The sequence below is a fragment of the Accipiter gentilis genome, chromosome 27 (assembly GCF_929443795.1).
Source record: "Accipiter gentilis chromosome 27, bAccGen1.1, whole genome shotgun sequence".
Lineage (NCBI taxonomy): Eukaryota > Metazoa > Chordata > Aves > Accipitriformes > Accipitridae > Astur > Astur gentilis.
This window is the reverse complement of record NC_064906.1, coordinates 17271567-17294484: the sequence shown is the minus strand read 5'-3', so window position 1 is coordinate 17294484 and position 22918 is coordinate 17271567. Positions and strand designations below refer to the sequence as shown.

Here is a 22918-nt window from a genome sequence, read left to right as displayed (position 1 = left end):
GGAAGGAGAAAATCCAACTCTCCTAGGTGTGTTCACAGTAAACAGAGGTAACATTTACTCTTCTTTGAGGGACAAGCATTTAAAATCTCACACTTAGGAAAACACCATCCCCAAATTTAAAGGAACACATGCTTAAATCTCAGGAAATAGGATTTATTTGTAAAAGCTATGCAAATGTATGTGATTCTTCTGACTAAGTTTAACTAGCTACTTATGTTCTTTATACATCTCCTCTATATTCTTGGTAGTTACTTGATTATTACAAGTATTCTAACCTTGCCAATCCTGCAGTTACATATTACTCGGCACATTTAAGTTACATGACCAAAAATGCATTTAAAGTTACCATATATAGGCCCAACTGCCTTGCTAAACACTTTTTTTTTTAAACCACCTACAGTATTGCAGAAGATGGAGTCACCTTATTTTCGATTTGTAATCAGACCACACATCTTTTGTAACAGAATGGGATCAAAACCTTTAGAATGAATATTTTTGAAGAGTAGCAGCCACATTAATTGTTCTGTCACCCAACATTTTGAGCTTATTTCGTTCTTAAAAAGTATTCGTCAATTAGTTTAGTGTTTCTTTTCTGAATTATACTATTACAAATATTATTTCTTCCATGATCTTGTGATGTACCTATTTGTTAAAAGCAATTAGCCTGTGAGCCTCTTTCTGAAGAGTGATACAGGGAGACATTAGCAATAGGACTAGTGCAGAACTAAAACTCCACACAGTCTGAAAATACTTTTGTGACTAACAACGCCGAGAACACAAGATGATGGAAATTTAAATGAACTTACAAAGATCAAAGCATACCTCTCTTCCAAAAGTACTTTTCACTATTGTCAAAACCCCAAAATGAACACCTTTCTCCAAAGCTCTATGTTATGTATTCAGAGAAGTGCAGCTTCACATTTTCTAAATCCCTTTTTATATCTTTGAAATGTTCTCCCAGCTGCCCTTGTATGTCAGCTCTCATCACCTCTCCAGGAGCATCTGGAAACATTCTCCCAATATCTCCCAAAGGACAGGACTAAAAGATAATGCTTGGACTGTGAAGGACCTTAGGTTGCATTTAAACAACAGTAGCTGGGGATGTTATTCTTGTCCATAAGCTGCGATATATTTTCTCTTAAGTACAGAAAAACTTAAGGCAAACTGGGGGATGGAAATTAATTTTCTGCATCTTGATTTTCCTGCCTTTTCTTTCAACCTTTCAGTCAATTACTCCCACCTTCAAAATCATTCTGTTCTTTTGTCTTTCTTAATTACCTTGACTTTTCTCTTCATTGTTATTGTCATTTGCATATTTCTACTGCCTGAACAAGCCAAGTGTGATATTTAGCTCTCTGTTCAATACTTCTGTTATCTTGTGTGATCAAGTTACCTAACAAATAAGAACAAGCACTTCAGCATTGCTTCCTCTGACTAAGACTGACTACTTGTTTTCTTTGCTCTTATCTGTTGCATGCATTCTTACTGCTCACTGAGCTGATAACTAGTTCTATTATGTACGTCCTAAAGCACTGCTTTCTGTATTGTTTAGTATCTCTAATTTCTCTTTAATGGAAGATAATGGTTAGGTTTTTTTTTTTTTTTTTTTTTTTTTTTTTTTTTAAATGAAGGGCCATATGGTTACACAAATTTTGTTGTAGCTTTATTATTTCGGTCGAAGCTTTTGTTTGGCTGTTCCCAATGACCAAGTTACAGGTCTTTGAGAAATGACAGCTGTCTCATGACTAACAGCAGACACTAAACTGACCAGTTAATAGCTCTGAGTCCATTCTTACTTACTGAGTATGCCCTATCTGATATTAACTCACAACATGCATCTGGCTATGTGTATCATCTTAGAATTGGAGCGCACACACAATCCCCACAGGGCAGCTGAGAATGCTTCAGGCAAGGCTATTACAACACAACAATCCCTAATGGCTTCTCCCAGAAGCCCTAAGCTGAATATCAAAATATGAGCAGTGGGGCTAGCTGCAATGCAGGCATGGGAATGCGATAGAGCACCCAGGATAGAATCAAAATGTTAATGTGCAGCTCTTTGGTGTTCTGTTTTCTCACAGTCAAGTGCTTGCTTCTGTGTCTCATTTACAGCACAGTATGCCAATTCTGCTCATTGGCTTTTCACAACAGTATTTGCATACTTCAGAAATAAGAAGTGAATTTAGTTTCACAGTATTGCTCCTACAGATCACCCCTCTCCTGATTGGGCTGATAGTGAACTGTGGAATACAGCAAACAAGGTAAAGAATCCTGTTTTAGATAATCAGTTTTCCACACTCCGGGTCTGATTGTTAGTGTACTTATCACTATTCCCCATATTCTTCAGTTATATCAAACTGTAGAATACAAGGACAATTCCTGCTGATTTCTGTTGTAACAAGAGGGACTCGACCTTCTGGCAAGCTGAAGTTTACTTTAGGTTCTCATGTCTGATTCTCAAAAAGACAACCACCTCTACAAAATTTAAGCCTGAACTTGCTCAGTTCATTTTAGAAACTGAGGGGTGTAGAGAGGTACAAGTTCAGAAGCCAACATTCAGCTTCCTTAAACGTGAGGCTAGTGTTTCTCATCTCATGACATCCTTTGTCATAAGCTCGGCTTCCCTTTCCGCGAGGAACAGGCAGGGGACTGTTCAGACAGCTCCCTCCTCCACCATACAGTCCCGATGCACTTCCAGAGAGTGCACTCCTAATGCAATGAACAAGACCGCCAGCAGCGTGCACGAACAATCTCTGCTCACAGAGCACTCTAATGTTACATAAGCAACCGTAATTCCTGACGCTTTCACACTCTCTGATAAAGCAAGACTTGTCCCCCATCTAGTCAATCATAATGCTAGCTTCTGCAGTCATTAATCTGTTAATGAATAGAATTTGTCTTCTCGAGTAACTTTTTTCCTTCCCTTGATCAAGTGGAAACACATTTTCTTTTGAAGACGAGAGGTAGAAATGCCCAATTTAACTGTTGACTTTGTGGGTCTAAACCCCTTTACTTCCATTTTTCATAGGGCATTTAGGTCTCTGAGATAACCCACACTTAATATTTTGTCATCCAACCTGTACTCAAGAAAGGAGAGCCTCCCATTCTTCATCCTTCATCTCTAATGTTCATTTCCAAAGCTGACACAAAGTTGCCCTCATGATCTCAAATTGTCTTTGAGCCACTTCCGTCTTAAAATCACCTTCTACTTTCATATTTCATTAATTGATACTACCCAAGTTTTCCTGAATTTCATTCTTGCCCTTTGTTTTTTCCAGACTGGAGTAGTGGCAAAATTTAGAAAAAAATACTTATATTGTTCCTATCGAATTTCTACTCCTAAAGTGGGCTCTTGAAAAGCCACTCCCTCTCTTCAAATCATACCACAAACCCTTTAATTTTACCTTCAGTTTAATAACTTCCTATAAGGCTCTGTACTAGAATGAAAAGTAAAAAAATATTCTAGCTTTTTGCAGAGAATTTAGGCAAAGGAACATGAACAGATTATTTGTGCAAGTCTGACTTTGTGCATTCTGATGACTTGCAATGTATAGAAATCAATTATCTTTTAATGGCAAGGTAAGAAATCTTTACAAAAAAGTTAAATACACACCTCACAAGCAAAGCAGCCTTTGCCACCATGCTATGTTACGATAAACGTAGGAAGCGTGAAACATAATGGCAACTGAAAACTCATACAACCAGATCATTTAAAAAATTTTGGATCTGTTTTAAAACTGGACAAATGCAGCATATATACAGAAAATGATGTTTCCTCTCCATCACTTACTGATGTTTGCACCATCATAGCTCGCTGATCTCGCATTTTTCGTACAATATCCAGTGGATAAACAGGTTGGTTTCTTTCAATTAAGCACATGGCTGTTTCCATAGTGACCAATACACCAGTGCGACCGATTCCAGCACTGTGAAATGTAACAGAAAAATAGTCTATAAAATTAGGTTTTTGCAATGCACCAGATTCATATCACAGTCTTAATACTAGGATGCTAAATAGCCTTAGAAATTACAGGAAGACCTTAATAAAATTAGTACAGAGTGCAAAGTTTATCTTTAAAGCAACTTCAGTAATATTTCCTGGCAATTATTAAAAAGAAAAGAATTTTTATGTAAATAAAACTAAAGCCTCTCCTAAGGTAAATGGATTTTTAACAATTATAACTGCTTACAAGTTTGAATTCACTGGTGTGGTATTTTTGACTAAAAAAAGGTAAGAGCTAACTGACTGCTTTTTGACAGGCACATGAACAGCAGAAAAAAAAATTTGCAGTACCATTCAAAACGAGGTTACAACAGTGGTAGAGGATAAAAATGGAGAACAACTTACATAGCAGATTATCAGCTCTGTGATAATTACATAACTAAGCCATTTCACCAAAAAGTTGCAGGAGAGAGAGAAAAGAAACTCATCCTTTAGGTACACCACCAGTGCTTCTGCCTTCAACAGTGAATGCTGGTGTTGCACAATTTCACATTTTCATTTCATTCAAGGAATCTCTTGTCTTGCAGACAAACTTTTCAAAGCAAATGCTCATTCTATGGCTGAAGCAAACCTATAACCAGAATTTTAAAACACAGGTACCTGCAGTGAACAAGGACCGGCTCATTCTCTACTCTCTTTGGCCTCATACAGGTCACAAACTCCAAGAAGTCCATGGAGTCATCAGGAACACCATGATCAGGCCAAGCGACATACTGGAGATGGGTGACGGTGTGTTGTTGTTCTGTCTAAAATACAGTAAGGTTTTCAAAAAGTGTTCAGTGTCATGACTCCTGTATTGATTGCTAAATACAAGTCATACTTTTCACAGTAAGCGTATTCTGCAGATGCTATAAGATGCATGTGATATAGAAAACGTTTGTCATTTTCAGATTCTCATATGAACATGTAATTCTTAGAAAGCATGCAAAGGGCATAACATTTTCTAAATAAATCAGGTATCAAGTTTAACTTCTGTGATCTAAACACATTTTAAATTTTTTTGAGTTTATTGACTGTTGACCTATTATACCTTGACATCAGTGATTCACCCGAGGTAAAATGCTGCAAGATTTATGCGTAATAGTACTATATAATAGTTTAGAACAGGTTGGAAGAAACAGCTAAAACCAGCAGAAGAGCTATTGAGAACAATATCAAAATAACAGGGTCTTGGGGCTACACAAACTATTCTAAATATGTATGTCTGCATTCTTACAGATTCCGTTATAATAAAAAGTTGCCTGCGACATTTGCTAAATCTGGTTTCTGTTAGAAAACAATATCTATGTTATTCATACATAGGTGTTCATTGTACATATGAGTGACTTCTGTATGACACAGGATACTTTTCTGTATGGAAGCCATACAGATTCTGTTGTACGAAGAGCTCTTTTTTCATTCAATTATACCTAAAAATCTGGTTTTACATAAGTTCTTTCAGTTTAGCTTTTTGTTAGCTTTGATTATGAAATCACTCAATCACCTTTGCATTCAGATTGGGCTCAACTGCTATATTACAGATGTTACCAATGATTAAGACACTCCTGAGCTCTGCTGCATCACGCAATGAGGATCTCGCTCTTTACAAACCGAGACGAGTTTTCATGTTCCTTTATTTCTTCCACACGTTTAGCAACAGTTAAACTGTTAGCTGCATTTTATCGATGTCCATTACTAGACTTCACATTTGACATACTACTGAAATAAAAATCTCCTTTATCACTGTATTAGTCTATAAAACCTGGCCTCTCCCTAGTGGTCCATCCAAGAATGTTTTCATGATGCTAGTGACTTTAAGAGGTTTTTCCCCTTTTCTCTTAAGTGCACAACTACTGAAATATATGACCTGCTTTAAATACCTTCACCTGCTTACTTTCCTCTTCCACTTGAGGAAGTGGTTAGACTCCGAGGGAGCAGGCTAGTAAGATACAGAAGACAGAATAACTACTGCCTACATACCAAATAGAGTCCTAGGAAACGTGTTTATTCCAGTCAAAGTCATTGCAGAAATATACAATTGCCTCCAGGGACATGAAGATAAACACCACAGCTCATCCTTTGCTTCTTAAAGATAAAGCCTGACCAATCACAATTAAAAAGTCTAGCATAAAGCCCAAGTGGACAATGTAACCTAACCTTAATGACCAAGCTCGCTATAATACAAATTGCATTGGGATCTATCATGCAGGTGGTCAAAAGACCCCACAATGACTTGGATCTCTGCAAGAAAAAGCATGGCCTTTTTCTACTCAGCTTTGCTGCCATTATGTAGTTGAGCTTGACCAAATGATTACAGTTTAAATTTTTCTGCAATGCCACAGATAGAAAAAAACCCCACAAAACCATGACAAGAAAACAGTGTTAAAGAGTCCTCTTCTGCAAATCTGCACATGCTTAATTAGAACCTCTTCAAAAGGGAAATGAGATAAATGCAAAAATTACATGTAAGAGTTTGAGCTGATTCTCTGAAATCAGAGACATTTGAATTACAGCATTCAGGTGAAACAAGGACTTGATTCATTCTAAAGTAATCCAGGAGTGAGTATCCAGTCACCTGCCACGTGCATCAAGAACTTCTAGCCATGCCTCATGGCTAAGTGCCAGTGGCACACCCGGGAACCACCGGCAGTGATCTGTAGCATCAAAAGCCATTTTACAAGCTCAGAAAAGAGGAAAGAGTTAATTTTTACTTATCAGTAATTCAGGCTCAAATATAGCGAGCTGCATTTTTTTTTTTTAAATAGTTCGTAGATATTAAGTACAACAAGCATGTTACATAAGGCATTCAGAATAAGAATACACTGTAAGAGCATGCACATAGTCCTCAGAGCTGCTTCTTTTGGTATGATCATTTTCTGTAACGTGCCCTATTCAGCCCTAGAGATCAACATAGCTGTTTGGTAATTATTCCAGGTATGCCTCAAGCTTCAGTATAGTTTTCTAGGTATTTGTGTTTTGATATAATCAGTTTTGATTCTTTTGGTTGAGCTCTTTTGAGACGATTCAAATTGTTAAACCTTGACCATTACATCAGTCGCTTTTCAAGATGAAGTATTTTAAAATACTTCCTTTTTTTATTAGTAAGTTAAACCTATTGTAAACAGTAGTTATATTCATATAGGTTAGAACTAGTTTTTCTAATTCTAATATTTTTGTCTCATGTGGAAGATATCAAATCAGTACTCTGATAAAGTCTAGATTTCTTTTAAGCTATTTTTAGTGGTTGTTTTTTTTTTTAATATAAAATCTTCAAGTCTTTACAATTGTAATGAAAGTCAGCTTTTAAATTCAGAAAACAGTCAAATACCACCACACATGGAAATAACTTGCATTAAAAGACCATAGTCACTACAATCTAGCACTCATACATTAAAAAAGTGCTAGAGTTAAAGTTACTGGTCCCATAGTTAGCCCCACTGTACATGTCCTATTAACAATACCTATTTTTAGACACACTATTTCTGTTAGACCCTGCTACTTTGTACAAACCTGGTAATGGAAAATAAGAGGTAGCTTCTCATTATGCTCAAGTTCCTCCCCAAACCATTATTCTCTGCAAGTCAGCTTAAATCCTTTCCAAAATTTTTTTTTTTTTTTTTTTTTTTGAACTGAGGTTTTCAATGACAGTCATTATTGTAGCATCCTAATGACTGATAAATGTAGAATTTATCTTTATGAAATCTGGCTATATTAGTCCTGTTTTATAAGTCTAAACTTACACAAAGTGAGACAGCAAGAGTTGCTTATGTCCCAGTTGCTATTTTTGCTAACTTGACATTGTACACCTTATTTTTCCAAAAGTATTTAATGTTTTTTGCGCTCACATGAACTGATTTCAATTGAATCTATATATTTCATATTTCCACAAATCATCTTAAAAATGGTGGACTGAAAAGAATTAGTCCAAACAACTTAGACTCCTGTGACACTTCTAGATTATGTAATTTGCCCAGTTTATCATCAGCCACTTGGCCAACATTTAGCTGCTTCAAGGTGTTGACCCACATTTACTTGGCACGCAGCTACAGAGGTCTAAGACATCATATGTGTCCCAAGGTATTTGTTACTGTCCTCATAACGGTTACAGCTGCTGCAGCAAAGGTATCAGCCAAAAAAAGATGTGCTTGTACCTACCCCTCCTGTGCAAATTCAAGACATCTTACTGCAAAAGCAACTTCATTGTGGTTAAGCTAATATCACAGATTTCACTCAAAAACACAGGGTAAAAGACACATGATATTTTCTAGTAAGCATGCCATTGGGATTGGAACTCCTGACAAAGTATAGGGCTGTCAGAGGTAAAAAGCTTCAAACGGCTGCTGTAACACTTGCAAAACAATATCATTGTCAAGACCATCTTTCTGCAGTTTGCAGCCTTGCTTATTATAATTACATCAAAAGGCAGGCTTGCTCGTTTAATTCTTCTAAAATGACTCTCCCTGTGTTCTCCAGAAAAATAACACACACAGCTTAGAGTGATAACACTCATATAGCAAGAAGGAAATTTAGGCTTGAAAGAACCTTCATTTTGACTTTTCTTAAAATTCAAGAACTGATTTTTGCATTTCACCTTTTCATTTAATGTCCTTTTTGGTCTAAGTTATAACATAATCTTCACTAAAAAAAAAAAAAAGAAAGAAATTTCACCATTTAGAACTACATTAACCTTGAAATGGTCCTATTATCTTCTAAGCAGGAAAAGGTATGGTCTTTGCTACTAAGCTTCACAAATACACCTTGAAAGCTGAGACTCAGTGATCAGGGTTAAAGCCTAGCTTCTGAAGAGTAGATACTTTGGCAGTGGCATTTGGCATTTCTTTGGGTAACTGTTCCCACCTCATTATGCTTCTGTACACCCTTGCCATAACATTTTTAATCTACTTTTGTTCTTCAGCTTTTTACTGTTCAAAAACAACTCGTTCTCTTCTATCATGCTTATTTGACAGAATAGAACACGTTCAGCGCAGACGCTTTTCAGAGAAGCCTTTAAAATACCTCTGCAGTGCAACAGGTTTGTTCAAGACATTTATGACGTGGTCAAATTTACATAGATTTCTTTGGAAAGAGAAAATACAAGGTCTTGTTTAACGTGCAGAAGCAAAAGTTTCAGTGAACCAATCTAAGAATATTTAACATGAGCAAACTCAACATTTCCCTCCACAAACTGCTGTATGACAGGTATCTGGCAAGCAAGACAACTGGTGTGGAAAGCCTCAGCCCAAACAATTAAGATGTGTAAAAATTACAGATATCCTGTTTTCAGCTGTTTATAGCAGAAAGTGCTGGCAGTATAGTTATTTACATTGCTGCCTTTGTTTCTTCTATTATCAATTTAACACAGTCACTAGAAGGCCTACATGCTGGTCATTCATAAGCAGAAAGATACCAGTCATTCTTCATCTTGCAATTTTACCTCCTCCCCTCAGCAAACAGCAACATCTTTACTTAACAAAATGAATTTATGCTTAATTTTCAGATTGTTTGAATGGCTGCATCAATTTATTTTGTTTTTCCTCAAATCATCGCCTCCATCATCGTGATGTCCAAGGAAAGTGATAGCTTTTAAATTGAAACAAAGCTTGTCTCCCCAAATCCCTCTATTTGCATTGCCATTGTCTGCACAATCATGCTAAACAGTCCACTCCATGACACAAGCAACTGCCTTAATTACCTTGACCTGCGTTGTTCACTCCTCATTCATTATAGCAATGGTATAACTTTTCCTTAAAGGATGAAATTCAATCAATTTTTAAACATCTTGATTTTTTTTCCTTTTTGTTTGAATGATTTAGTTTAGTTAATAAAACTAAGCAGGTGGGAGAATGACAGGGCACTTTGGAAACAACTAACAAGGTATGGCAACAACTAAGTAAGATGTGGCATAATAAAGAAAAAACCAAACTTTCAAAATTACAGTTCTTCAAATTTACGTGAGGAATATGCTTCAGCAGGCATCATCTCCACAGCCCTGCTAAGTTCCATGGCTGGGTTCTAGTCACACTGAATTGAAATCAAGAATAAAGCTTGTTTAAACAAGGGAAAGCAGCAAAAGAGTTTTTTTCAAAACATAACCGGATGAAATCAGTGAGATTTAATGAGCACTGATGTTTTGCGAGGCAATTATCTTAAAGGAAACTGAATGAAAGTTTTCTTCAATGATTAAAAAGAAATATTTATCTTGTTTTACAAAATAGTGTACTGTGGGATGAATTCTGCACTCACACTACACAATTTCTTTCCTTTGGTCTGTTTGCTCTGGTGCCCAAAAAATGTTCTGAAGCTTTTTTAAAAAAATAAAAAAACCTCAACAAACCAAAACCAACCCAACCTCGAAAAAACAAACTTAGTGCTTTATTTGCTTTTCTTTCATTTTTCTACAGGATAGCTTTCAATCTTGGTCTTGAAAAGAGAAGGCAGGAAATTAATGCTTATTTCATTTCATGAGGCTTAGAAAGGTTACAAATATTTCACACATTTGTAGTCATTTGCTGATCTTCAATGACAGGTAAAGAAGTACCGAGTTAAGTACCGAGTTAAACTGCATCAGAAAAATCCTAAAAAGTTTCTTCTTCATCAAGTCTCCTGAACATATATGAACAAAAGGCCAAGGGCATCATTTCATAAACTTCTCTTTTGAGCTATTTTCCCCTAAAGGCAGATTTGAAACCTATGCAACTTAATTCACAGGAAAGTCTTTCACAAATATGCCGTTCCAACAGAAAGCAAGTCTCTTGTGAGTTTGGAAGCTTTATCCATCTTACTATTAAAAGCTACTTGTCTTCAAAAAGACCAGTCCGATGACGCTCACATTAGTTCAGGGAATAATAAAACCCTGGTTTGAATTCAGATGACTTTTTATGTATTCTTCAAAGAATACAATAACAATATCTGTGAGAGGTAGTACATATAAAGCTTTGCCAAGTCTACTCAAACACAAGGTGCCTTCTATAGAATACATTTGGTCAGCTTTAAGAAAGCAATTCAAATGACATGTAAACCTAGGAGATACTTCAGTGTTTCAGAGAGTTCTTTCACTATGTTTTAACAAGCTACAAAGGTTTTTTATTTCCATCTGAAATGCCAAATGCACACAGAGCTATCTATTTTTGTTGTTATTGTATAGACAGCTCAGTGTTCAGTGTTCTTTTGAGTGGAGCCACTTTATTTAAGTGTACAAGTAAACTTGCCTTTAGTGAAAAAAAAACCAAAAAAAACCCACACCAAAACAACCTTACCCTTACTGCAAACACACATCCACCTAGGACTAACTTTAGCATGCTTTTGTCTAACCTAGATGAAATCTACTCAAGCATATGCCTTTGCATTAGAAAGTATGTTCTCAGCTGAAAGCTATCATGAGACAACTCGCACAGCTGAAGTTCCCTGTAACTTTCACATCTGTTAACACGTCTACAAAAGTACACTATATTCTCACAGAACTCAAAAAGAATTAACTTGTACTAAAAAAAAAATTACTGCCCCATTCTCATTAGGATTTTGACTTTCACATGCTAGTAAATAGACACCTGAAGTGAAAACACGTAGTGAATACAGTTAACTGGTGAATTTATGCAAAACTACGTACTGTTTTGATAAATACTAACCAAGAAAAAGAACAAGTATTTGAGAAGAGTAAAGTGTAATAGTTTACATGAAGCATTAGCTAACCCAAGTTAATTGGCAATCAACTACTTTGAGTGACAGGGACTAAAAGTTTGTCTACCTATACTCTTCAGTACTGCTTTAACGAGGTTCATTTCTTCTGTGCTGACATTCAAGTTTATCACTTACAGATTAACTGGCTGAAAAACAGAACCAAAAAATCATGCTGCTCCCTGACTGGATGGTTTCTCATAGCTAGAAACTGAAACACTGTAAACCATCTTAACTGAAAGACCTTAAAGTACTGGCATCTCACATGTTTATGATTACAAAGGAAGTCTTAATCATATTAAACCAAATTTGGATGCACTGCCAAGTGACAGATTCAGTCACAAATTTATAAGACTAAAGCGTGGGTCATCTTGCTGCAAGAACATCAATTAAATGTTACATTTTAAACCAGACATTTTCTTTTTCTTACTACTAGCAATTCTAGTAACAGTAGAATCTACTTAACTATGCAGAAGTTAAAAAAACTGACTAGTATTAGAACTGTAAGTTAGCATGTGATCATTACACAGTGATTTCTCACACATGTATCTTATGATCTCGCAAACCCTTCATCTTTTTAGAAAATGTTTGTGACCATAGAATTTTAGAAAAATGATGAGAAGGAATTGTATAAGAAATGTAGGACAACTTACAAACAAAAGCCACACTACATCCCATATATTCAGGTTGTGGGAAGTCTAGATGCGATCTGAACATAGATTTCACAACACAAGCTGATATACAAGAAGTATTCCATGTATTTAACTTTCTCTTTGCTGTATAACCCTTCAATTGGCATAAAGTATTAACAGCTATGGTATGTAAGTACCTTACATAAATCGAGCACATTTCAATTGAGATATATAAGGATTTTTTTTCTTTTTTAAAATCGAACTAAAGGCAATTAAGAGGAACTGGTGAGATTCTGCATCTTCTCTCAAAACAACATTATTACGCTTCACTTTGTTAGCTATTCTAGCTGCATGTGCCATTAACCAAGTGACCCATATTTCATCCTTGAAAGAGCATAGTTACTTAGGAAAAAACCTCATTGAAAATCAAAATACTTGTGAAGAGTCAGTGACTGCAAAACTGTTTACAGAAGAGCACTAAACGTCTTTATGAAGCTTATTACGGTACCTGTATGGCATAATGTATTATAGAACTTCAGAAAGTATGTTTTTAGGGAAGCTCTAAAGAAATAATCATACTATGTTGATTAATATAATATATTAATATTCTTTTTCTAAAAATGTGTATATATATGCACACACTTTTATATTCACACACAGGGACGTACATGCTCAGACACAGAGTCTATATCTACCTATCTATACATGTATTCATTCAGCTTGTTTGGGGATAATTAAAGATAACAGGTGTTTACCTCAACATTCGTAATCACCATTTCTCTAACAACATAGGCAATCGTACAATCTTCAGACTGGCATCTGACACGAAAGCTGCCATATTCCATTACATCTGGTGGATCAGGCCAATACTGATGACATTTGGTCTGTAAAGAAAATTAAGCAAACATCAAGATGGTATACAGGCACTTCTGTTTCCAGTCTCCCCTCCAATGCTATGGTTCAGGGAATTGAAGGAGCAGTATAAAAATCTATTCTGGTTTGTTTGTGAGGTGTTTACATCTAAATTGGAAAATAGCATGACAAAATAGACTAAATTCTCTATAAACGTTTTAGTCATTTATAATAAAAATTCAGGTAAACGGGATGCAAGATGCTTTCTGTCTGGTACTTATCTGCAATTGCGAAAATGACTTCTGAAGACATAATGTAGGAGGAGAAACAGATAGACTTATTCAGCTTTCAGAAGAAAAGTGTAGGGGACAAATTCTATTAGGTGGCTGAAGACAGACCCACAGTTTTCTTGAAAGCTAACAATGAAAGGACGGGAGGTGACTGGAAAAAAGATTCAAAAAGGGAAATTCTGATTAGAAGTCGGCAAAAAATTTCTGTGAGGATGGTCAAGCATAGAAACAAGATGCCCTATGAGGCTGTGGAATCTCCATCCATGGAAATAAAACTTAACTGACATGATACTGTGCAACCTGCACAAAGTTCAGAGCTGCCCCTGCTTCTAGCAGAGAGGAGCAGACCAGATATCTCCACAGGTCCCTTCAAACCAGAGTTATTCTTAAACCTTGAAGCAAGATCATGCCGGAATGCAGAAAGCAGAGTGAACTAGTCTGTTCCCCCCTACTCCAACACTGCAGTCTTGCAGCTGAGGGAAAGAGCAAGGCAGGCTCCATTTCTGGAGGCCCTAAGAGAGAACTCATTCTGCACAGAAAGAGGGAGCAGGAAAAGGAATACCCAACAGCACTGTCACCCCTTAACACGCGCCCTCCAGAAGTTCAGCGTGCCTGGTGCTTGTCTGGCTGCTTCTGTAAGAACGGTTTCCTTTCTCCTCTCCCTGAAAGCAAGTGGTGAAGGTAATGAAGTCACCCTAGCAATCTTCTAAAGATTGTTTCCCTAACTCGGCTATTAGTTTTCAGGCCACTAAGAGCTATGTGTCCCTTTGGTTTTTGGCAGGAATTCACTGAATGGGAGAAAAGTCTTCATTTTTTCCATTCGATAGTATTTTGTGGTTTAAGGCAAACATATTTTTAAAACGCAGAATAATGCCTATAAACATTAGTAGCAAGAATACTATATTGAAAATTATTGCAGGCACAATAATCCACAGTAATTTGGTCGTATAATGAAAGCTGCCCTTCACACTTTCTAGTGAAAACTGAGCTCAGAAGCTGGAAGAACTGACGAACAACTTTAGTTCATGTGCGTGTCATTTGTCAAAGAGATGCATTTTTTTTTTTTTTCTATGTCAGATGCAAGACTGAAGACAGAGATCTCTTAAATGACTAATTGTATCTAAATGCTGAAGTTATAAACAAAAGCCCAGAAACATACCTACTGATGCAGGGAAGTGTAGTTTGCCCTCCGCCTCAGACAGGTTTCATGCAAGGCCATAATGGCTTAACCTTCAAGCCTACCAAAGCGTGACAAGCAAAGTCATACGTGCACACAAATGCACCTGATGTACTGTATGTGCAGTTTGAGGGACACCAAAATACAAGTGAGAGCTGAGGTGGAGTTCAAGATTAAAATTATATCCATGAAATACCCTATCTTTTCTAAAAGAGAATAGATTAAACAGTTCCGTGTACAGGAGAGAAAATGGTTCCCTATAGTTGTTTTCTGCTGCTGATAGTAAGAGGCTGATCTTCAGATCCCTACCACTCTGCTGCTACATTGAAGGCATATAGAAGTCACCACCTCCACCTCCTAAAAAAAACTGTGCAGTTTTCAGCTTCTAAAACTTCAAAACCAATCCCTTTATGTGCATTAATAATCTAAAAACTTCATCTTTAAAGCTACAAATGATATGTTAAATCAAAGTACAACAGAATGCACCATATACTGCTTTAATTTTCACTGTATTATTCTGAAATTAATGGAGTGCTAGAATTTATTGAAACAGAATTAAAAGAATTATCAAAGCAATTCTAGTAAAGAAACTACAACATAAATAAAAGCAAGCAGGTTTAATTCTGACCACCAGCATGCTAAAACTACTAAATACTCCAACAGCAGGCTCTTATTTGAAGCCAGAGCACAAGTTTTGCTCAACCTGCTTCCAGGCATCTGCTGAATTGTTAGGAAAGCAACGGCCACATGGAGCCCAGTTCTCAGGGGGAAAAAAATGACAGCACATAGTACCTGGTTGATCAACAAGATGAAGTCAATACAGTGATTTCTGTTTATCAGACAGCTGGTTTATTTTCAAAGCAGCATAACAAAAAGAATGTTGCAGAGTATCTGTTCCTCTAAGTAATTCAGAAAGCCTGGCCTTCACAGAAATGATTCAGCAGAATCAGCTGGCCTATTTTAGGGTTATTTAATCATAACAATGGGAAAAAAATTTAAAGGCACAGTACATTTCTTCAGCATACAAAGAACCTGAACACTTACCCGTCCTCGTTCAGTAAGAGTTGTTAACATGATGATCAGTGACAACTTGTGATCCCAGACTACTTGCCAGAAGTGTGCACACGTGTGTGGAAGAGGCCCCTGAGTAGCAATGTACCTGTTCACAATGCCCACAGAAGGAATTTCCATCTATAAAGAGAAAGAAAAATCCTATGTAAAGTTTGCTCTCACTAGTCAAGTACTATTTTAATTCAGCATTTCTTTCAAACAGGAAGGTTTGAGGCAAGATTAAGGCGGCAAGCTGAGTAATAAGATGATCAAGATCACAATTTATTATGTGAAAAATCTTTAAATATTTAATTTAAACCAGTTGTATACTATAGATTCTATAGTCCTTCATGCTGACCTAGGAAAAGATGATAAACAGTGAAAATGTATTTGAAAACTTCAAACTGCAAAGCTTTCCAAATTTTCTTTAGTATTTGGTTAGGAATAATGGCAAGGTGTATCAAAGGTACACTAGCAAAAGCGGTTTATTGCCTGATACTAGACACAGTAAGTTAATAGTTGATTCTGTGGTTCAGGCGTTTAACTTAAGTATCTGACAAACATCTATATATTTTCCCCTCTTTTCCCTGTCTCCCAGCCTACACACATGATTAGGACAATCAGGGCTCTGGTTTATCTTCTGGACTCTTCATAGCATAGTTGGTAGGCCCTAAGTGGTTCTATAGGGAAAAAGGCTTAGTTTTAAGCTCTAAGACAACCTCAGCATTTACAGTACATGGAAAGGTAAAACAATTCTTACTGGTTGATGACTCTGCACATATTACAGTGCATACCACATTGATTGCATCTACTGTGTATCAGGATGGCCACTTGTTTCACAGGAGACGCTTCATCTTTTACATTACAAATTTTTACATAATTTACATTTGCTAATTCCCCAAATATTAAATAAAACCCCCTTATTCCTTAAAAAGGCTAAATTTAGTCTGCTATTGTAATATAGAAAGGGAGCAAGTACAGGTCTCTGACTTACATTCACGTAATTTGCATTAATGTAATCTTCATTCCCTTGCAATATTATCCTCGTGGCATCGTCTGCACACACACAAAAACCAGAAGGAATAAAATTAGCAATTAAGGGCCAATGCTTCCCTTCTACTACATCAAAAAAACGAAGAATTGCAGACATGCAAACAGCAAAATACAAACCAGAATAGGTTACCCTTTAGAAAATAAAATGAACAATTATATGACTTTGAATATATAATGAAATCTTTAATCAAGAAGTTCAATACAACAGTTTATAAGCTATCATTTAGAGGAAAAGGCAAAAAAGGCAGAAACTGTGCTTAATACTCACAAGGTAGAACATCTTTATATCTATTCTTGTCCATATTCTGAGGTACTTTTGCACATGTAACAGCCAACCCTGGTTTCTTTCTGTAAAGTTGCTGCAAAACAGAATGCAAAATGGTAGGATTTTGAGGGGTATGATTATGCTATGTACACCCTAAATAGATTCACATGAAAATACATAGACTGAAAAAATAAAATAAAATTTAAAAAAAAAAATCAGAAGTTACTTTCTTTAATCTTTTTCCTAACCATCTGCAAAATTCACCTGAGAGTTTTTTGTATTTAACATGACAAGAAATTCTGTTATTGCTAGCCCATCATCATCTCTAGAGGAATTTCTAGGAAAAAAAAAAAAAAGAGGAAATGCGAGAGTCATAAACTGTTTCCCTGCAAGATTGCATTTTTCTAATAAAACTGCGGGCCAGTAGGAAAACAGCAGTTAAGGGTGGAAGAAGTGAGCAATAAAAGACATCACAAGAAAAAAAAAATAGCTGCAGACTGATATTTTCTGGAACCAACTGTAACAAAAAACCTCAGACAAACTTTTTTCTGGACTAAACCTACCACATTCAATCCTCCGATTACCTGAAAAAAACAAAGCTTCAATGTATCGCAATCTCTTAACATGTGGCTCCCTTTCTTTTGGGCCAACCCCTATCTTGCAAACTTTATCTGGAGTAAATGTAGGCATACAAGTGTATAACCAAATTTTAAGGTCAAAATGCATTAAGTGCATTGTATAAGACAACAAAAGGTACAGAGGGGGGAAAAAACGAACAACAAAAAATCAAGAAATATAATTATACAAGTACAGTTTTTCTGTATTACGTATACATGAAACCAACTCACAACTAAGTTAATTACCTGGCTGTGCCAGAGTTTTATATACTTCATTAAACACTTGCCAAAGAGCTCATTTCATCTCACATGTTTAATGAAGATTTAGAATATGGGTCCATACATAAAATGGAATGAAACAAACAGGAGGCTAAAATCCCCTACTTCGGTTGAGAGAAAAGGAAGAACACACAAAAAGTTCATTCTACTGTGAGATTTACTGAATCCTAAGACTTGGCATCACAGCTCACCACATTTTTCCAACTTGAACAGCATAAACAAGCCATCAGAAAAGAGAACTTGATAATATATGTAACCAAACAGCTTCTATCAGTTATAACTCAAGTTCCATTTTACTAGAGCCAAGTTGTGATTTCTGCTTTTTGGGGGGACAAGGAAGAATAATGATAAGTAACAATTCTGGAGCTTCATTATTGTTGCCTGGCAAAAAGTCATTTGCCATTGACAGACTTCTTAAACTCTGCTTAAGTGGAGGAAGATATTCTAGAAAAAACTTGATTATTCGTACTCTACTGGCTAATTATTTACTATTTTACTAATGTGAATGGAGAGTTTGAGAGCCACCAAAACTGATGAGGTGATGTTGCCATTGTATCTGCTTCTGAAGATCACTCAACAGCGAACTCAATGAAAGGCCACTAAGCTGGCCCCTAGTTTATTAGATTTCAAAAAGGGTTTGTGCTTGTTTGTAACAGCAGTAATATCCTTTCATAAGTTCTCTCAGGAAAAAAAGTCATAAAGGATCAAATGTTCTATGAGGATTATTACAGGAACTTTGTGCACAAATTTAGTCAATGGCTTAACAATTCAGAGTTAAAAGACTAGTTCATATCTTTTGAGTTACTGTTTCAATAGCCAACAGGCTTATTGCTATTGTTGCATTGCAATAAGTGCTGTGGATTTTGGAAAGCAGCTGTGAACCATAGTCTACAATTCCTTAAAAAAGGGGGAATCTTAACTCTGAAATCTTGGAAACAAAACAAACCTGATAAAAAGAGTGGTTATACAATAAGGAATACCACACCTCCTCAGCTTCCACCATCAAGTCTTATGGCATTTGAAAAAACTATGAAGGAAAAAATATCAAAATGGGGAAAAATTGTATTGCTGTTCTACAAGCTTTCAGCATCAGAAAGGGTTACTCCAGAACTCAACAATGTGAAACTTATAAATCATAATAACCAGGGTTTCTCCAAAGTTACTATAAATGTCTGGAACCGTAACAGCAAAACAAGCACAAACATACATACACTGTACTCCCTTGCCATTAGAGAAGCAGCTAAATTATCTCTTGGAATTTCTTAAGCTAACACTGAAAGAACTAATTTAATAAACTATAAAAACATCTTATTATTCAGTTTTCTATGACATTCCTTGCTAACACATTGAAGAACATGACAAACAGTAATTCATTAATCTATACAGCAGTTCTTCAAAGTCTCATCCTATATATATAGGGGAATCTCACCTATGAAGTAATCTGCCCAAGAAGTAACCATCAGAGTTTTAGATCACCAGGGAGAAACACCACAGAACTGGACATTACAAATGTCCTGCAAATGGAAATTAGCATTCCAACACTTTCATATCAACCTCTAAGAGCAGATGATGAGGAATGGTCAAGCTGCTACTGTTATTCCGTGAAAGAAGGCAACACGTGAGAACTTGAAACCCTAACTTAAGATATAAAAACTGTTTTAGAAATGGCACTGAGCAGCATGGAAAAAGCAGCAAAGTACAAGACTGGCCTCTGTCAAAATGCCACTATTCTACTCAATAAAATAAATAAGAAAAAAAATACCAATGTAGTGATCTTTGGCTACTTGAGCTAGAAACATGTTCATTAAACCACATTTTTCTCAGCAGATGATGTTTAATGCAAGACTGATAGCTCATTCTTCCCTAACCTAAGTAGTGAAGGGTGAAAACAATGGGCAAGTCACATTCCTGCTCTCTTGAGATAAGACTGAACAGGAGCAATGAGATTTCCAATTAATTAAGTCCTTACATTACTTGCTGGTCACAGCTATTGGTCTATGTTAATGGCATTTGAGAGTTGAGTATTACCTACCTCAAACTGAATAAGGACAGTCCCACTTTCCAGCCCTCTTCTTAGCTGCTCCATAGACTCCTCCAGTGTATCACCACCGTATTCGGAACAGATTGGAAGAAGAGATTCTGGGAGATTGTGGGAGTCAGCTTCGTCTTCTGATTTAGGCTCCACAAACTGTTTAACTACTGAAAGACGTATTGAAAATTAAAGTCTGTTACGTACAGCATTAATGTGTTTGCAACACATACTAAAGTTTACCAGCTTGCAAGAACAACAAAGTTTGCAAAGCCAAGGCCTCAGAAAAGCAAACCGCAACACATTTAACTGCATTTCTCTATGTACTATATTACTGTAGAAACTACTAGGAATAAAATATCCTTATGACCTTTCAGAAAACGCAACTCCTCAAGGTGCCTATCTATGAGGGCAAAGAACTTGACTTCCAAGGACAAAGAGTTTTTTGCTACAACCTTGTCTTACAGAATGAACTGCTGAATAGGCTAATGAATCACAACATCCACCATGGTAAAAAACAAATGAGTTTTGCCTAAGAAGGTTTAGAGCATAATTAATGGAATATCTCTGTAATAAGCTTATATAAGTTTGGACTCCCAACAGCAAAACAAACACAAACATACTTACATTGTACTCCCTTGTCATTAGAGAAGCAATTGAATTATGTTTTGCAATTTCAAATGCTAACATTGGAGTAACTAACTTAATAAACAACAACAACAAAAAAAGTATTAATCAGTTTTCTATGACATAGCTTGCTAACATGTTAAAGAACATGACAAATATTAATTAATCTACACAGCAGTCCTATCTCTATGAAAGCTATTGTATCACCAAATATGTCCAGCTGTGGTTATTCTCTGCAATGATCAGAATGGCTCATACCTGCCCGACTTCAGAAAAAGGGGAGCTTTTCATACTCATGCCTATACAAACAACTGGCATGGGGCCACAGGTTATCTTTAACTAAGAGCAGACTTCTCTTATCTGCAAATAAGAGGGGGACTAGAAAAGTTACGGGAAGACTGAAAACTGCATAGAACCAATGGAAAGTCCTACAATAATAGGAGTGGGACTGTTCAGAGCAATCAAGACCAGGAGTCCATCTGTCTTCCTAGAAACAAGAAATTTTAAATAAAGTAAATGCTACAGAAGTATATATCATTTAGGCAGTTTTATTCTGTCCTGTTTCCCAGTGATGCATAATCCCTTCAGATTTTTAAGTCTTAATGTAATCAGAAACTCCGTGCAAAGCCTTTCCATAACTGTGTGTGTTAAGGTCTTACGACAGCTCTTCAGGAAAGTAAATAATAAAGTAGAAGTTTCACATCATCTGAAAGCTCTTGGGATCTGCATGTGTTTCAATACAGAGCAAGCAGAACCAAGCTGGATGGGTTCCCCATATTTTGAATATGCAGGCTTAGGATCCTGCATATTTCAGAGATTGTCTCCTGTTTGGTGGCAGCAGTTTAGCAAGTAGCCAGCACAAGTCAAACTCAGTATTGTCACAAAATGTCTATTGTAAGAATGGAAAGAAAGAAAAGAAAAAAGAAGCTTATTTAACTTGTCTCATTGTATAATTGTGCTGGGGAACAGCCCAGGGGTATTTGCAAACCTGCAATTGGGGATTTGTGAAATTATACTATATTTAAAAAAACAACCCCAACACTCAAAATAAAAAACAAACCACAAACTTTTGCAGTGGACTATTTGTTCTCACAGATTTTTAGACTTAAATAAAAAGAAATTCTAACTAGATAGATTCTTTGTTGCAGTGCTAAGAACCTATACAGTTAAAACTATTTGCACTACTAATTCAAATGCAGGGAGTTCTACTTTTTAGCACAGACCTATTCCCAGTGTGCTGAGAACACATTTAAGTAAACAGAAAAGGGTATACCACCAAGCATAAGAGCAACAGTCTCATAAACATTAAAAGTGAACAAAATTAGCCCAGTTACCTTTCCGCCTGACCAAAAGTGCAAGCTCTCTCGTGTGAGATTCTCTGCTGGCTTTTATGAACATGACCACCTGGTCATGCGTGTGCTCTGAGATATCTCGGCCATTAATTAATACTATCTGATCACCTTCATTCAGTTTTGGAATGCATTTATCAGCCTGTTTCAAGACCAAAGAAACACATTAATGTCATTGCATCCAGTCATGTAAGCAGGAACACATCAAGATATTATGCTCATCATGTAAGCAAAGTCTTCAGAGTTCTCCTGACAAGGTTTCATCTTCTGTATCAGAAGTTCTATCAAAGGATTCAGACCTAAAGCTGTCTTTCTTCCTTCAAAGCCTCACAATGAAGATGAGAAACAGTTCAAACAGCATATTGATAGCTATAAAAAGGATTTGTATTTATCAAACAGCCATCATCAGATTGCTCTTAAAGATCTAAATTTCAGACTCTAAGTCTCAACAACCCCTGGTTATAGCCATTGGCAAATGAATTTCTGGAAAAAGTGTTTCGGGCACATAAGTTAACACGTTTCAGTTTTTATGCAGTGAATACCGAGAAGTCCAAGTGTGATTCTGATAAACATTATTTAAGTGACATGACATTCCCCAGGCATGTACTTTTTAAAATCTAAAGAAATCCATGCACATTTCACATTTTTTTTATTTATAAAATTCTTGTTTGGTGGATATCAAATGATATCTACAAATAGAGAACAGTCTTCCTCACTTCACTTGCTGAAAGTTTTAACAAGAAGATGCAGGTAAATACTCAACCTATGATGCTCAAGTACCCTGCATTTGTGACAAATTCTTTTGCTACCTGTGCTGCAGAGAACACTAAGACAAGTTTTTCCCCATCTCAGATGAAAACTTACATTATGTCTTGTCTTGGATACTGCAATTTAGATTAACTACTGAACTCCAGGGTTTGTTTGGCTTTCTTTTGCCACACTTCATAGTATGCTTAGCTCTAAGGCCACTGCAAAGCAATTCGGGCTATGGCCAGAATATGATGATGATGTTGCAAAGATGATTAAGGGGTTAAAGCATCTC

The 22918-nt window shown here is 36.3% G+C and overlaps 1 protein-coding gene across 4 annotated transcripts in view; it reads right to left on the bottom strand.

The window, feature by feature from the left end:
* PTPN3 (protein tyrosine phosphatase non-receptor type 3) overlaps positions 1–22918 on the bottom strand; it is a 101090-nt gene that overhangs the window by 6038 nt on the left and 72134 nt on the right. For 3 of the 4 annotated variants that reach the window (XM_049830430.1, XM_049830432.1, XM_049830433.1), the window contains exons 18-25: positions 21862–22018; positions 19904–20070; positions 16979–17069; positions 16652–16713; positions 15652–15798; positions 13044–13172; positions 4604–4749; positions 3791–3926 (exon numbers count right to left, since the gene is read on the bottom strand). In XM_049830430.1, the coding sequence (XP_049686387.1) occupies positions 3791–3926; positions 4604–4749; positions 13044–13172; positions 15652–15798; positions 16652–16713; positions 16979–17069; positions 19904–20070; positions 21862–22018 (1035 nt within the window). The remainder of the gene's footprint in view (positions 1–3790; positions 3927–4603; positions 4750–13043; positions 13173–15651; positions 15799–16651; positions 16714–16978; positions 17070–19903; positions 20071–21861; positions 22019–22918) is intronic. The other variant, XM_049830431.1, reaches the window with a different exon arrangement.